This window comes from Protobothrops mucrosquamatus, unplaced genomic scaffold (genome assembly GCF_001527695.2).
Source record: "Protobothrops mucrosquamatus isolate PMUCROS unplaced genomic scaffold, P.Mucros_1.0 scaffold4875, whole genome shotgun sequence".
NCBI lineage: Eukaryota > Metazoa > Chordata > Lepidosauria > Squamata > Viperidae > Protobothrops > Protobothrops mucrosquamatus.
Genome location: NW_015390763.1, coordinates 1 through 14,460, shown reverse-complemented (window position 1 = coordinate 14,460; position 14,460 = coordinate 1). Strand labels below are relative to the sequence as shown.

The 14,460-nt window shown below is 44.1% G+C and overlaps 1 protein-coding gene across 1 annotated transcript; it reads left to right on the top strand.

Annotated features, from left to right (window-relative positions):
* Positions 1–4,755: 4,755 nt before the first annotated feature.
* Positions 4,756–14,457, top strand: LOC107299404 (scaffold attachment factor B1-like; the record flags this gene model as incomplete). Its single annotated transcript, XM_015828768.1, has 4 exons — positions 4,756–4,970; positions 12,249–12,336; positions 14,209–14,273; positions 14,389–14,457. Coding segments are annotated over exons 1-4 (420 nt in total), but the record flags the coding sequence as incomplete, so codon positions are not given.
* Positions 14,458–14,460: the final 3 nt, after the last annotated feature.

The window sequence follows — 14,460 nt, the reverse complement described above, 5'->3', positions numbered from 1 at the left end:
TTAGAGCAGAGCTTCCCCATCCTGGCTGGGGAATTCTGGGAGTTGAAGTCCACAAGGCTTTAAAGTGGCCAAGTTTGAGAAACACTTCATTCAAGGCACTAAACCTCCACATTCCTTGCAGTGGTTTTTTATTTATTTATTTATTAAAATGACAGAAAAGTTTACCAGGGTTAAATCAAAAAAAGATTTTGGAGTTATTTTCCTCTTAGCCCCCTCCAAAAAACCAAACAAAGATCCTCTCTTGAAGATTTAGGGAGCGAATACAGGTAGTCCTCAACTTACAACTTTAAAGTTAATGTTCAAAGTTACTACGGCACTGAAAAAAATTGTTTTTCACACTGACGGTGGTTGCAGCATCCTCATGTTCACATGATCAAAATTTGGACAATTTGGTTCATATTTATGACGGTTGCAGTGTCCCAGGATCATGGGATCCTCTTTTCTGACAAACCAAGTCTTTGGGGAAGACGGATTCACTTCAGAACCGTGTTACTAACTTGCAGTGATTCACTTAACAACTGTGGCAAACGAATGAAACATAAAGAACTAGAAAAAAGAAAATGTATGAAGAGATAAAATAAAGAATGAAAAGCAGTAAAACTCAAGAGAAGAAGAAAGAGAAAGAAAAAAAAGAAACACATCTAAAGAATTGATGTCTGCCCTTGTCTACAACAGTTACCACTTACAAACATAATTATTTCCATTTTTGCAATCCAAATTATATATCATGTTCCCTCCGGGACCAGATGGATTATCAGGTTATTACTATGAATGTTTTTGAGGATTTTTTTAAAAATAATCTTTAGAAAACATGGTAAACACTGTGATGTAAGAGAGCTGGAAAATCATAGAGCAGTGGTGGCGAACCTACGGCACGGGTGCCAGAGGTGGCACTCGGAGCCCTCTCTGTGGGCACACGTGCCGTTGCCCCAGCCTCGCCTCCCCCGTGACCCCCTCTTCTCCACCAACCCCCCTGAAGGAGAGTCGCCCCCGAGCGTGGCCCACGCAGAGCAGCGCAGCCAAGGACATGGCAGCCAGGCAGCGTAGACAAGACTCTGCCCTCACACCCCATCATGCAGTTGATGCTGCAGGGCGCGGGCAGAGGGCGTGGCCGCCATAGCTCTGCTGGGCTGCCTGGGCGATCTGCGGCGGGCCCTGGAGGTGGTGAGTGGCCCTGCGGGCAGGCGGGGTGGGGGATGGGGGGGCGGAGCGGGGCAGGGGGTAGAGCGGGGGTCTCTAAAAGGTTCGCCATCACTGTCATATAGCATTAATGCGTACAAGGACAAGAATTGACTGCAACAATAAACTGCAAGTAATCCTGGACTTACAACCGTTTGCTTAGTGTCTGTTCGAAGTTACAACGGTAGTGAAAAAAGTGACTTATGACCGGTTTTCCAATTTATCATCTTACAGCATCCCCTTGGTCATGTGATCAAAATTCAGATGCTTGGAAAACTGACTCATCTTTATGATGGTTGCAGTGTCCCAGGGTCACGTAATCCCCTTTTGTGGCCTTCTGACAAGCAAAGTCAGTGGGGAAGCCCCAAAGGGGCTTTTTCAAGAGGCAACTGGACTTTCTTGTTTTTCTTTGAAGACGTTTCGCTTCTCATCCAAGAAGCTTCTTCAGCTCTGACTGGATGGTGGGGAATGGGAGGATTTATACTCCTTGCAGACAGCTGGTCATTTGCATCCTTTTAGACAGTCGTTGAGGCCACTTGGAGGTTTATCTGTGTCCTCAGGGTCATCTGAGTGGGGCAAATGGGCGTGGAGCCTTCTTGGGAGCTGCTGAAAGGATTGTGTTGCAGACTGGAGGTGGATGGTGTCCTCAGCAGTTCCAAGAAGGCTCCACGCCCATTTGCACTACACAGGTGACCCTGAGGACACAGGTAAACCTCCAAGTGGCCTCAACAACTCTCTGAAAGGATGCAAATGACCAGCTGTCTGCAAGGAGTGCAAATCCTTCCTGGATGAGAAGTGAAACATCTTCAAAGAAAAACAAGAAAGTCCAGTTGCCTCCCGAAAAAACACCATTGGGATAACTATGACTTGGATGATGGAGAATCTCCATAGATGTCAATGGGGAAGCCAGATTCACTTAACAACCGTATAACTAACTTTAACAACTGCAGTGATTCACTTAACAACTGTGGCAAGAAAGGTTGTAAAAAGGGCAAAACTCAACAATTCTCTTGTTTAGCAATGGAAATTTGGGCTCAATTGTGGTCGTAAATTGAGGACTACGTGCATTCAGAAACGCCACAGAACTCTGTAAATCTTAGAGGCTATTAGAGATTGCATTTCTGGGCATAAGCTCCACCTTCTGAAATGTGTTTCTTCCCAATACTGTCTGTCCTTGTTTAACAACCACAATTGGTGCTGGAACAATGGCCACTAAGTGAAATGGTTGCTCAGTGAACCACATGATAGAGAGAGAGAGAGAGAGAGAAAGAGACACTGAATATTGCTAGTTACTGCTCTTCACTTCTCTTATGCAGCCACACTGGCATTGCTCTCTCCCTGGTGTGTGTTGTTGTCAGGTACAGAAATTTGGATGTAGGTTCACACAATAATTTTTTTAAACTATTTTATTTACCATCAAATTTGCAAATGGTTGCTGTTCTAAGATGCAGACTTATGACTGCAATGGAGCCCAAATTTTCTGTTGTTCATTGAGACATTTCAGTTAATTTTGCCCCTTTTTACGACCTTTCTCGCCACAGTTGTTCAGTGAATCACAGCTGTTCTTAAGTTAGTAACTTGTTAAGTAAATTTGGCTTCCCTCCTTGACTTTGCTTGGCAGAAGTTCGCAAAAGGGGAATCACGTGACCCTGGGACCCTGCGACCATCGTAAATGTGAGTCAGTTGCTAAATGTCTGAATTTTGCTCATGTGACCCTGGGATGCAGCAACGGTCGTAAATGTGAAAAATGGTCATAAGTCACTTCTTTTTAATGCTGTTGTAACGTTGAACAGTCACTAAATGAACTGTTGTAAGTTGAGGATGATCTGTACTTGCTAAACGAGGACTACCTTCCTATGCTTTTAGGAGTATTTCTAAAGCAGGGGTCCCCATCCCCCGGTCCATGGACCGGTACCGGGCCGCAGCATGCCAGCAACCGGTCTGCACAAACAAGCAAAGGCCCATCTGCAGTATGTAGGCAGCACACAAAACCACACACCCTCCGGTCTGTGGAAAAAGCTCTCTCCAGCGAACTGGTCCCTGGTGCCCAAAAGGTTGGGGACCTCTGTTCTAAAGTGAAATTTCCAGGGAACGATGTATTTTCTTTTACCTAGTTACTTCAGAGAGCACCAAGGACCCCTCATTTTGATTTCTTGTCATGCTTTGCAAGGCAACGACGGAGTTCCCAAAGGATGCCCCCCTCCCAAAAGTTCACCCGGGTCTGTCACAACCTCCCCTGCTCACCTCTTGGGTCCCTGCAAGCTGCGACATCCGGATCAGAGTCAGAACAGGGGTTCCTTGAAATGTCTCTAAACGATAATCCAAGCAGCAGCGTCGATTCAGAAAACCTGAACGGGTCTCAGATGATTCCTGCATAAAATACACGAAACAATTCAAGCTGTGCATGCGTTCTTAATTTTGGAGTGGGAGGAGCGTATAAAATAGTTTTAAAAAAACTTTAAAGCTGGGGGGAGGGAGGCTATTTTTTTTTTATGAGATTTTTGTGCTGCCCATCTTGTCTAACAGCATCTTACGAATGAAATATTGTATTTTCTGAATGTTTATTTTTGATAGCAATAAGTCTGTCTGGGTGTGTATGTATACACACAGAGAGTCCTCAACTTACAACAGTCCATTTAGTGACTGTTTGAAGTTACAACGGCACTGAAAGTGACTTATGACCATTTTGCATACTTACAACCACTGTAGCATCCCCGTGGATCCAAATTTGGGTCCTTGGCAACTGACTTGATATTTATGACGGTTGCAGTGTCCTAGTCATGTGATCACCTCTCGGTACCTTATGACAAGCACGGTCAACGGGGAAGCCAATTTCACTTAACAACCATATTACTAAAGAACTGCAGTGATTCACTGTGGCAAGCAAGGTTGTAAAATGGACAAAATTCACTTAACAAATGTGTTGCTTAGCAACAGAAATTTTGGGCTGAATTGTGGTAAGTCAAGTAGTACCAGTATCTGTGCATGTGTGTATATATGTGTCTGTGTGTGTTTATATATATATATATGTGTGTGTGTGTGTGTGTGTGTGTATTTGTGTATGTGTGTGCATATGTATATATATAAAGCATTGATGAACTTACATGAATTCTGTTCTTTTTATTTCTGAATTTCAGTGGCTTTTGCACATTTTTAAAATTCTATTTTTAGTCAGCATCATTTCCTATTCAAGCAAGCGACTGATCTTCCTATATTTAGTCGCATCTAAGGTGGGCCAAGATATGCTCAGGGCGCATGCGCTCCCAGCGCTCTCTCGTTTCTCCGCTTTGTTTCGCCGTTCCCCACGTCGCGCACGCGCCCCGTCCGCCTCTTCCCCATTAGGCCGCGTAAGCAAGGACGCGCATGCGCAGTGATCCCTCACCAGGCCAGCTCTGCGCGTGCGTAGAGAGAGAAGATCACCCGCCATTTTATGCATGCCGGGAGCGCTCGCGCGCCCCGCATAGACGTTTTATCTTTTTTTTTCCGGAAATTTGTTTTTAATAGTTTTGGGAGTGAATTCGTTATTTTTGCGAGCCAAAGTTCCGCCCGAGAAGCCGCTTGTTTTTTTTTTTTTTTCTCCACAGTCTTCCCTCATGGCGGCCGAGAATCAGGCCGGGCTCGCCGCAGAAGCGACGGTTTCCCTCAGCGGTGGCGGCTCGGAAAGCTTGGGAGACGGCGTGGCCCGGCGGCGCCTGAGCGACCTGCGGGTGATCGATTTGCGGGCCGAGCTGAAGCAGCGCAACCTGGACAGCGGAGGCAACAAGAGCGTCCTTCTCGAGCGGCTCCGGAAGGTAAGAAGAGCGCTGAGCCTTCTTGGAAGGGCTGGCGGGGCTGAAGGGGTTAAATCCACTGCGCATGCGCCCCGGCGCAACGTTCATCTCTGGCTCGGTTGCGGAATGTAGACTCTATAAACCAAAGAGTCGCCTTCGGAACTGGACGTTCAGGGACTCCTGCGAAATTCGTGGCTACTGCTTGAATCTTCATCAACGCTGGGTCTGGTTTTAAGAATTGGTGGCTGGTCCGTCACTAAATGTTTTTGAGAATGGACAACCATTGAACAGAATAACAGTTGGAAGCGACCTTGGAGGTCTTCTATCTAGTCCAGGGGATTCTTCAAACGTGGCCCTTTTATGACTTGTGGACTTCAACTCCCAGAATTCCTCAGCCAGCGGTGCCTGGCTGAGGAATTCTGGGAGTTGAAGTCCAGAAGTCATAAAAGGGCCAAGTTTGGAGACCCCTGATCTAGTCCAACTCCCTGCTCAGGTAGGAAGCCCCGTACCATTCCAGACAAACGGTTGTCCAGTCTCTTTTTAAAAACCTCCAGTGCTGGAGCATTCACAACTTCTGGAGTCAAATTGTTGCACTGATTAATTGTTCTTCACGGTCAGGAAATGTATCTGAAATGATATATAGGCCAGTGGTGGCGAACCTATGGCACGGGTGCCAGAGGTGGCACTCAGAGCCCTCTCTGTGGGCACGCACGCCATCACCCCAGTCCTAGGCCTTCAGCTGGGTTTTATAAAACCTTTTCACTTTAGGCCTCCGCCGCTGTGTACAAAAAAAAAGGTTCAATCAATCAGTCAATTTCAACTTCTCATGGGGAAAAAAAAAGATCTTGCAGGGTTGGAATTGATTGATTGAACTTTTTAGTCCCACCCAGTCTGCTGTTACCACTGCAGCCACGCCCACCCAATGGGCCACACCCACCTGGCACCCGATGATGCATAAGTGGGTTTTGGGTTGTAGTTTGGGCACTCGGTCTCTAAAAGGTTCGCCATCACTGGTATAGGGTCTCCTGCTTGAGCAAGGGGTTGGACCACTAGAAGATCTCCAAGGTCCCTTCCAACTCTCTTATCCTGATAACTAAGGGAGTTATATAAAACTCTCCCAACCCATTATGGCTTCGGGGAGGGAAAAGTTCAAATCCAGCTGGATGCCGGAGTCCACGTAATTTTCTTAACAAGAGTACAGGACAGGAGAGGTTTGATATTGCTTTCTTCCTCCTGTTTTTTTTTTCTTCTGGTTTTCCATTCTAATTGACAGTGTCAGCGCTGCTAACATCCGATGTTTTTGCATTGACAACAAAGGAAAATGTAGCCATCTTTTTCCTTTCGCTTTCAGAGTTAGATGATGCTGGGAGGGGGGATGTGGATGAGAGTCTAGCTAGACATAACAACACTAAACTCAGTGGGAGAATCAAGGTTGTTGTAACCAGAGCTGATAATGAATTGGCCGGGCTGGAGAACTGGAGAGGAAGCCCAGTGCTTCAAGCTAATTGGGGAATGTGATTTATGACTGTCAATTGGAGGAGGGAATTGTGCTTTGATACTAGGTGCCCAGGGGAGGGGAATTCAGTTTTTGGCTTCGATTATGTAGTGCCGGTATTATGCTACTCGAATAAAAGATCCTTTAAGGTAAATAATGCCTCGAAGTTCTTGTGAAGAATTTCATCTGTCGGACCCCTGACAGACAGCTTTGTGCTTTCCTGATGGTCTCCTATCCAAGCACCAAGAAGATTGATCCTACTTAGCTTTCGGTGGGGAGAACTCAACTAAGGTCTGCCCCTGCTGCAGCTAAAGTGGATGTATTCACCCAACATTTTGTGAAGAAAGTAAGGAAGTCATATTATGGCAGGGGTATCCAACCTTGGCAGCTGTAAGACTTATGGACTTCAACTCCCAAAATTCCCAGCCAGTCATATCACCCACTAACGATTAATAGAGGAGTGTCCAATCTTGGCAATTTTAAGACCTAAAATTACCAAGGTTAGACCCTCATATTAATGATTAGTGGGTGATATCAATCTGAATGGAGCCGGAAGGGACCTTGGAGGTCTTCTAATTGAACCCCCTATCCCATTCCAGACAACTGTTGTCCAGATTGCGGGCTCAAACTTTTCCATCTGTAATAAAAGGTTAGAATATTTAGGGCTCTAGCTTGGATAGAAGGAGGAAAATGATTGAAGTGTATAAAATTATGCCAAGGATTGGGAAAAGGTTTAACCAAGACTCATTTGTACAATTTATCTGTGGAATTTATTATTGTGAATTATGATGATAGCTACTCACAGAATATGGCTTGAAAAGGGGATTGGATACATCTTTGGACGAGGGGGACAGTCTATCATCATATTTGTCTTCAAGGTTCAGTATTACCTCTGGGCTGAGCGTGTGTCTCTATGCCAGTTGCAGAGCAGCCAAAGGGAAATAGGGAAGTGTCTCCATTTGCTGCTTGCCTGGAGGCATCAGGTTATCTAACTCAAGGCTTTTCAACCAGTGGTACGGGTACCACCTGTGGTACATTGCCACCTGGCAGGTGGTACGCGACCATCCTAGAAAAGTGGTAGCGGGGGAGGGAATGAGCTGAACCGGTGGCAGCACCGCACAAGCCTGAGCGAGAGACGGCTGGAGCTGCAGGGCTGTCAGGGCTCAGCGGAAGCGCCAGGATCAGCGCCAGGCTCCAGCTGGAAAGCAGCACTGATCCTGGTGCTTCTGCTGAGCCCTGAAGAAGCGCCAATAAGCCGGAATGTTGCAGCATCTCCAGGGTCTTGTGATTTACATCCAGATGCTTGGCAACTGATTCATATTTATGACGGTCATAGTGTCCCAGGGTCATGTGAAGTGACCAAAACCTGCTGCAACCACCCAGCAGACGGGGGGGGGGGATAAAGACCAAACACCCCCCCCACCCCACCCCCGCTGCCAATCCCCAACAGAAATGCTCACAACAATGAAAACCTCGGACAGGAGGAAGAGCGCGGCCGGGTGGGCAGGCAGGGGTCTTGCTCGGCTGTGGCTTGGGGGGCACTTTTTTCAGTGCCATTGTAACTTCGAACTAAGCAAACTGTTGTAAGTCGAGGACTACCTGTACTTCATCACTTTTTTCCTTGTTTTTTTTTTTTGTCATCAAATTTTTGACACCTTGCTAGGCAACTGGTGGTACTCGGATGTTGCCATATCCTAAAAGTGGTACAATGGGTGGAAAGGTTGAAAAGCCCTGGACTAGCTTGAGGAAGAACAAGCTGGACTAAGATGTGTGTTGGCCTGATGCAGCCGAATTCTTCTTATCAATGTTTGGTGCTATACCTAATGTATGCTTGTTTGCCTCCCTGGGCAGAAGTGAGAGCTGCTTCTAGGAAGCAAATAAACAGAAATAGTCTGAGCCATGTTGGGTTAGGCCAGAAGTCCATCTTAGTCCAGCATTCTGTTCCGCAAGTCAACAACAGCTGTGCATGTCCCTCAGCTGATTGTGGAGGCAGAAAAAGTCATGCAGGTTTTTTCTCTAGGACCTTATAGAGGCCATCCTTTAGTGCCACTGCCTTCTTTCTGTCCATATGACGTGAGATAAAATTTCCCACTTTGGGCTTTATTCTGGATTTTTTAAAAAAGCACTTAAAAATGCCTCTGTATGAAACAGAGAGGTATACAATGCTTATGTTTGCTTCTAAGTACAGGCAATTGTCAACTTACAACCATTCATTTAGTGACTGTTCGAAGTCACAACAACACTGAAAAAAGTGACCTACGACCATTTTTCACACTTAACCACCGTTGCAGCATCCCTGTGGTTACGTGATCAAAATTCAGACGCTGGGCAACTGGCATGTATTTGCGACGGTTGCTGTGTCCTGGGGGGTCACGTGATCCCCTTTTGCAACCTTCTTTCCAAGCCAGAGTCAATGGAAGCCAGATTCGCATAACAAGTGTGTTGCTAACTTAACTGCAGTGATTCACTTAACAACTACTATGGCAAGAAAGGTCGCAAAATGGGGCAAAAAAAGCCTCTCCTGCTTCACAGCGTAAAATTTTGGGCTCAATGGTGGTCGTAAGTTGAGGACTACCTGTAATTCATTCAGGCTGCAGAAATGTCAAGGCGGCAAGTTCAAATAAACTGGCTTTCCTGCGATAAGTTAATCAATGACCGATGGAGGTTTGTGCTCCCAATTTTGTGTCCGTTTTCTGCTTCTCTTTTAATTAACGGTGCCAATAAATTTGTATAGCCATCTGTACAGTTTTCGGTGAGTTTTTGTTAGCCTAGAAAGGAAATTGCTTAAGAGCCAGATTTTTCCACGTGAAATATGATCTGCCTAGAGTGGCACACAGGGAATTACATGCCCGGCGTTTCAAATGCTCAGGAAGCTTTAGGTATTATATAACTTTAATATTCCCAATTATCATTTTAAGCCCGCTCATACTTGCAGGAGAAATGGGAGGAGCTTGCTTGCTCATTTGTTGGTGTCGGAAGCATCACAATTAAGGCATATTATACGACATAACATTTAAAATACAAAATACCAAGATTAAAACAGGTACAAGTTAAACAGATCTTGCCCAGTAAACTAGCAACGTTATTCTGTCACACTGCCATGAGGTCCTCCAGCGTGCACTCATCAGGACACACAGAGTCTTTGCCTGAAATTATTTGGTATAAGGTTTCCCAACCTTGGCAACTTTAACATGTGTGGACTTCTACTCCCAGAATTCCCCAGCCAGCTCTGGCTGGGGAATTCTGGGAGTTGAAGTCCACACGTTTCAAAATTACCAAGGTTGGGAAACCCTGATTTGGTAAGCTTGTAACAGAAAAATAGGGGCAGTTTTAGATATATGATCCAGTCCGCTATTGTTTCCATTAATACAGGTAGTCCTCGGCTTACAACAGTTCACTTAGTGACCGTTCGAAGTTACAGTGTCATTGAAAAAAGGGGCTTACGACCATTTTTCGCATTTGCAACCCTTGGCGCATCCCCATTATCACGTGATCAAAATTCAGACGCTTGGCAACTGACTCCTATTTATGACAGTTGCGGTGCCCTCGGCTCACATGATCCCCTTTTGTGACCTCCTTAAAAACCAAAGTCAATGGGAGAGCCAGATCACCGTGTTACGAACCTACCAACTGCAGTAACTCATTTAACTGCTGTGGCAAGAAAGGTCGTAAAGTGGGACAAAGCTCACTTAAAAAATGGTCTCGGCAACAGAAATGTTAGGCTCAATTGAGGTCGTGAGTCGAGGACTACCTTTATGTAGGTCCATCACCGGTAGACTCATATCCCAATGTTTTGATTCCTTGCCCTAATAAAGACCCAAAATATAGCTTGGGTGACATCTGAGCAATTGGCATTGAGCCTGAATGTGACAAGCCGCAAGGGGGCTGTGTTGCTTGGTGTCCTCATTAAAACAGCATCAAAAGTGGATGCAGCATTTCAAGTGTGGTCTTACTAAGGTTTTATACAGTGGTACTAATACTTCACGTGATTTTGATTCTGTGCCTCTGTTTATGCAACCAAGGATTGTATTCGCTTTTTTTGGCTGCTGCCACACACGGCTGGCTCATATTTCAGTGATCTAGGGCTCCAACGTCCCTCTCACAGTTGCTGTTTTTGAGCCAGGTTTTGCCCAATCTGTACTTGTACCTTTGGTTTTTCTTGCCTAAGTATAAAACCTTGCTTTTCTTCACATTAAATTTCATAATAATAATAATAATAATAATAATAATAATAATAATAATAATAATAATAATAATAATAATAATAATAGTAATAGTAACAGTAACAGTAACAGTAATAATAATAATAGTTGGAAGGGACCTTGGAGGTCATCTAATCCAACCCCTCTGCTCAGGCAGGAAACCCTATACCATTTCGGACAAAAGGCTGTCCAGTCTCTTCTTAAAAACTTCCAGTGTTGGAGCATTCACCACTTCTGGAGGTTAATTGTTCTAACTGTCAGGAAGTTTCTCCTTAGTTCTAGGTTGCTTCTCTCTTTGGTTAGTTTCCACCCGTTGCTTCTTGTCCTGCCTTCAGGCGCTTTGGAGAAGAGCTTGACTCCCTCTTCTTTGGGGCAGCCCCTGAGATATTGGAAGGCTGCTATCATGTCCCCCCTCGTCCTTCTCTTCGTTAAACTAGACATACCCAATTCCAGCAACTGTTCTTTATATGTTTTAGCCTCCAGACCTCTAATCATCTTTGTTGCTCTTCTCTGTACTCTTTCTAGAGTCTCAACATCTTTTTTACATCGTGGTGACCAAAACTGGATGCCGTATTCCAAGTGTGGCCTTACCAAGGCCTTGTAAAGTGGTATTAATACTTCACGTGATCTTGATTCTCTCCCTCTGTTAATGCAGCCTAACACTGTGTTGGCTTTTTTGGCAGCTGCAGCACACGGCTGGCTCCTATTTAAGTGATTGTCCACTAGGACTTTTGTTGTATAGGGCCCGTTGTTCAAGTCTGTCAAGATCATTTTGGATCCTGAGCTTGTCTTCTTGACAACACTATCTTATTATAAATTAAAAATTCCCACAATACTGTCTTATGCCCTAGGACAGGGGTGTCAAACTCGCAACATCACGTGACGTGTCGTGATGTATCGTGACTTTTTTTCCATTGCCGGCAATGGGCTGGGCGCGGTTTCGTTATGATGCATCCGGCCCGTGGGCCGGCAGTTTGACACCCCTGCCCTAGGATGTCAAATCACGTAGGGCTGCATTACTATTATCCTTCTCATCTTTCCTATCACCTTTAGCATCTTATGACTATCACTTTGCTGTTTGTATCATATGATTTATGTTGATTGCTTTTATTTAGTATCCTATGACTATCCCTGAGTGTTGTATCTTATGATTTATGATGATTGTATTTTATGATTATAATCATGATTTATCACTTGTTGCTTGTATGTACACTGAGAGCTTATGCACGGGAGACAAATTCCTTGGGTGTCCAATAAAGAGTTTCTATTCTATCCTATCCTATCCTATCCTATCCTATCCTATTCTATTCTATTCTATTCTATTCTATTCTGTTCTATTTTTCTGTTCTATTTTCTGTTCTATTCTGTATTCTATTCTATTCGATTCTGTTCTATATTGTATTCTTTATTCTATTTTCTGTATTCTATTTTCTATATTCTATTCTGCTCTATTCTAGTCTATTCTAGCCTAGTCTATTCCATTCCATTCTTAATGGCCGTCACGGATGGAACACTGATTATTATAACTTTTCCTGTGTGGTATTTTCTGCCAAATTCAATACTGCTCTGCTTTTCCAAGCTGACTTTGTCTCTTTCTAACAGGCTATTGAGGAAGAAGGAGGACACCCTGATGAGATTCCAGTGGAGTCAGAAATAATCCCCAAGAAAGTGCCAAAGAGAAGCAGCAAAGGTACACAAGAAAATAGATAAAGGTGAAGGGTTAAATTGCTTAATGGACATCACATTCCTGCTCTGCAAATGCTGAGATATTTGTTTTAAGACCTGGGTAGTCGAATGGCCTCTTAACATTGGCTGTGTTCAGGGAAATAACAGAAAGATTGAAAACTGCTTCTCTAGTTCAGTGTTTCTCAGCCTTTTTTATTCCGATAGTTTTTATTGATTTGTCAAAATATAAAATACAAAGAGAAATTAAAAAAAAAAATAAGAAAACTAGAAAAAAGGGGGAGGGAAAAGAAAAAAGATAGTGTGAGAAAAGAAGAGAAAAGAAAAAGGCACCAACTTCTGACTCTCTTTAGCACAGTAGAAGATAACAACATTACAATCACAACTTTTTGCTTTTACACAACGACCCTCCGGACCTTCTAGAAGAGCCTAAAGAGTTGGCTGTGCCACTTGGCCTGGGGCTTCAAAGGAGGAGCTTCATGTGAGAGGTGGCTTCTAGATTAATGTCAGATCCCACCTTCCCCCCCCTGCTCATCCCCTCCCCCTCGCTCCCTCTCCATCTTTTAGCTATCGTATTTTATACTTGGTATTTTATAATTTTGTGGCATTCTATTTATGTAGGGTTTTTTTTTCCCCTATTGTAAGCAGCCCATGGTTATCCTGTGATAAGATGGGCGGCCAATACATTTGATAGATAAATAGACAGACAGACAGATGTAGAGATACCGGTGGATGGATGGATGGATGGATAGATGATGGATCGGTTGGTAGGTGGATGGATGGATGGATGGATAGATGATGGATCGGTTGGTAGGTGGATGGATGGATGGATGGATGGATGGATAGATAGATAGATAGATAGATAGATAGATAGATAGATGGATAGATGGATAGATGGATGGATGGATGATAGGTAGATAGATGGGTAGATAGGTAGATGGATGGATGGATAGATAGGTAGGTAGGTAGATAGATAGGGAGGAAGAGAGACACAGAGACAGAGACAGAAATAGCACTTAGACTTACATACCGCTAATAGATAATAGATATGGAGGGAGGGAGGGGTGGGTGGGTGGGTGGGTAGGTGGGTGGGTAGGTAGGTAGGTAGGTAGGTAGGTAGGTAGGTAGATAGATAGATAGATAGATAGATAGATAGATAGATAGATAGATGATGGATAGATAGATAGAGAGAGAGAGAGACAGAGACAGAAATAGCACTTAGACTTAGATACCGCTAATAGATAATAGATATGGATGGATGGATGGATGGATGGATGGATGGATAGATAGATAGATGATAGATAGATGATAGATAGAGAGAGAGGAAGAGAGAGAGAGAGAGACAGAGACAGAAATAGCACTTAGACTTAGATACCGCTAATAGATAATATATATAGATGGATGGATGGATGGAGAGAGAGAGAGAGAGAGAGAGGGAGGAAGAGAGACTGAGACAGAAATAGCACTTAGACTTATATACTGCTAATAGATATAGATAGATGGATGGATAGATGGATGGATGGATGGATGGATGATAGGTAAGTAGGTAGTTAGATGGTAGGTAGGTAGGTAGGTAGAAATAAATAAATAAATAAATAGACAGACAGACAGACAGACAGATAGATAGATAGATAGATAGCCCTTAGAGTTATATACCACTCCATAGTGCTTTACAGAGTCAGCATATTGTCCCCAACAATCTGGGTCCTCATTTTACCGACCTCAGAAGAGTAGAAGGCTGAGTCAAACTTAAGTGGCCAGAATTTGCCTGCAATACTACTTTCTAAACACTGCACCGCCACGGCTCATAGATAGGTAGAAAGAAAGGAAGGGAAAAAGAAAGAAAAATGCACACATGTGTGTATTCTGTTCCTTTTAGGGCGGAGGCCTGAGGAAGAGGGAGTAGAGGACAATGGCCTTGAAGAGGAATCCGGAGATGGGCAGGTATGGCGAACGAACGACGGCCACCCAATGCCCCGTAAGACTTCTGTGTCGGAATTAATATCTCTGCTCGGAACCCCAGCAACTATTATATGTGGCTTTTTTTTTCTTTTTGCAGGAGGATATTGATGCAAGTTTGGATAACTTGCAGGATATTGACATGATGGATATTAGTGTGTTAGATGAAGCG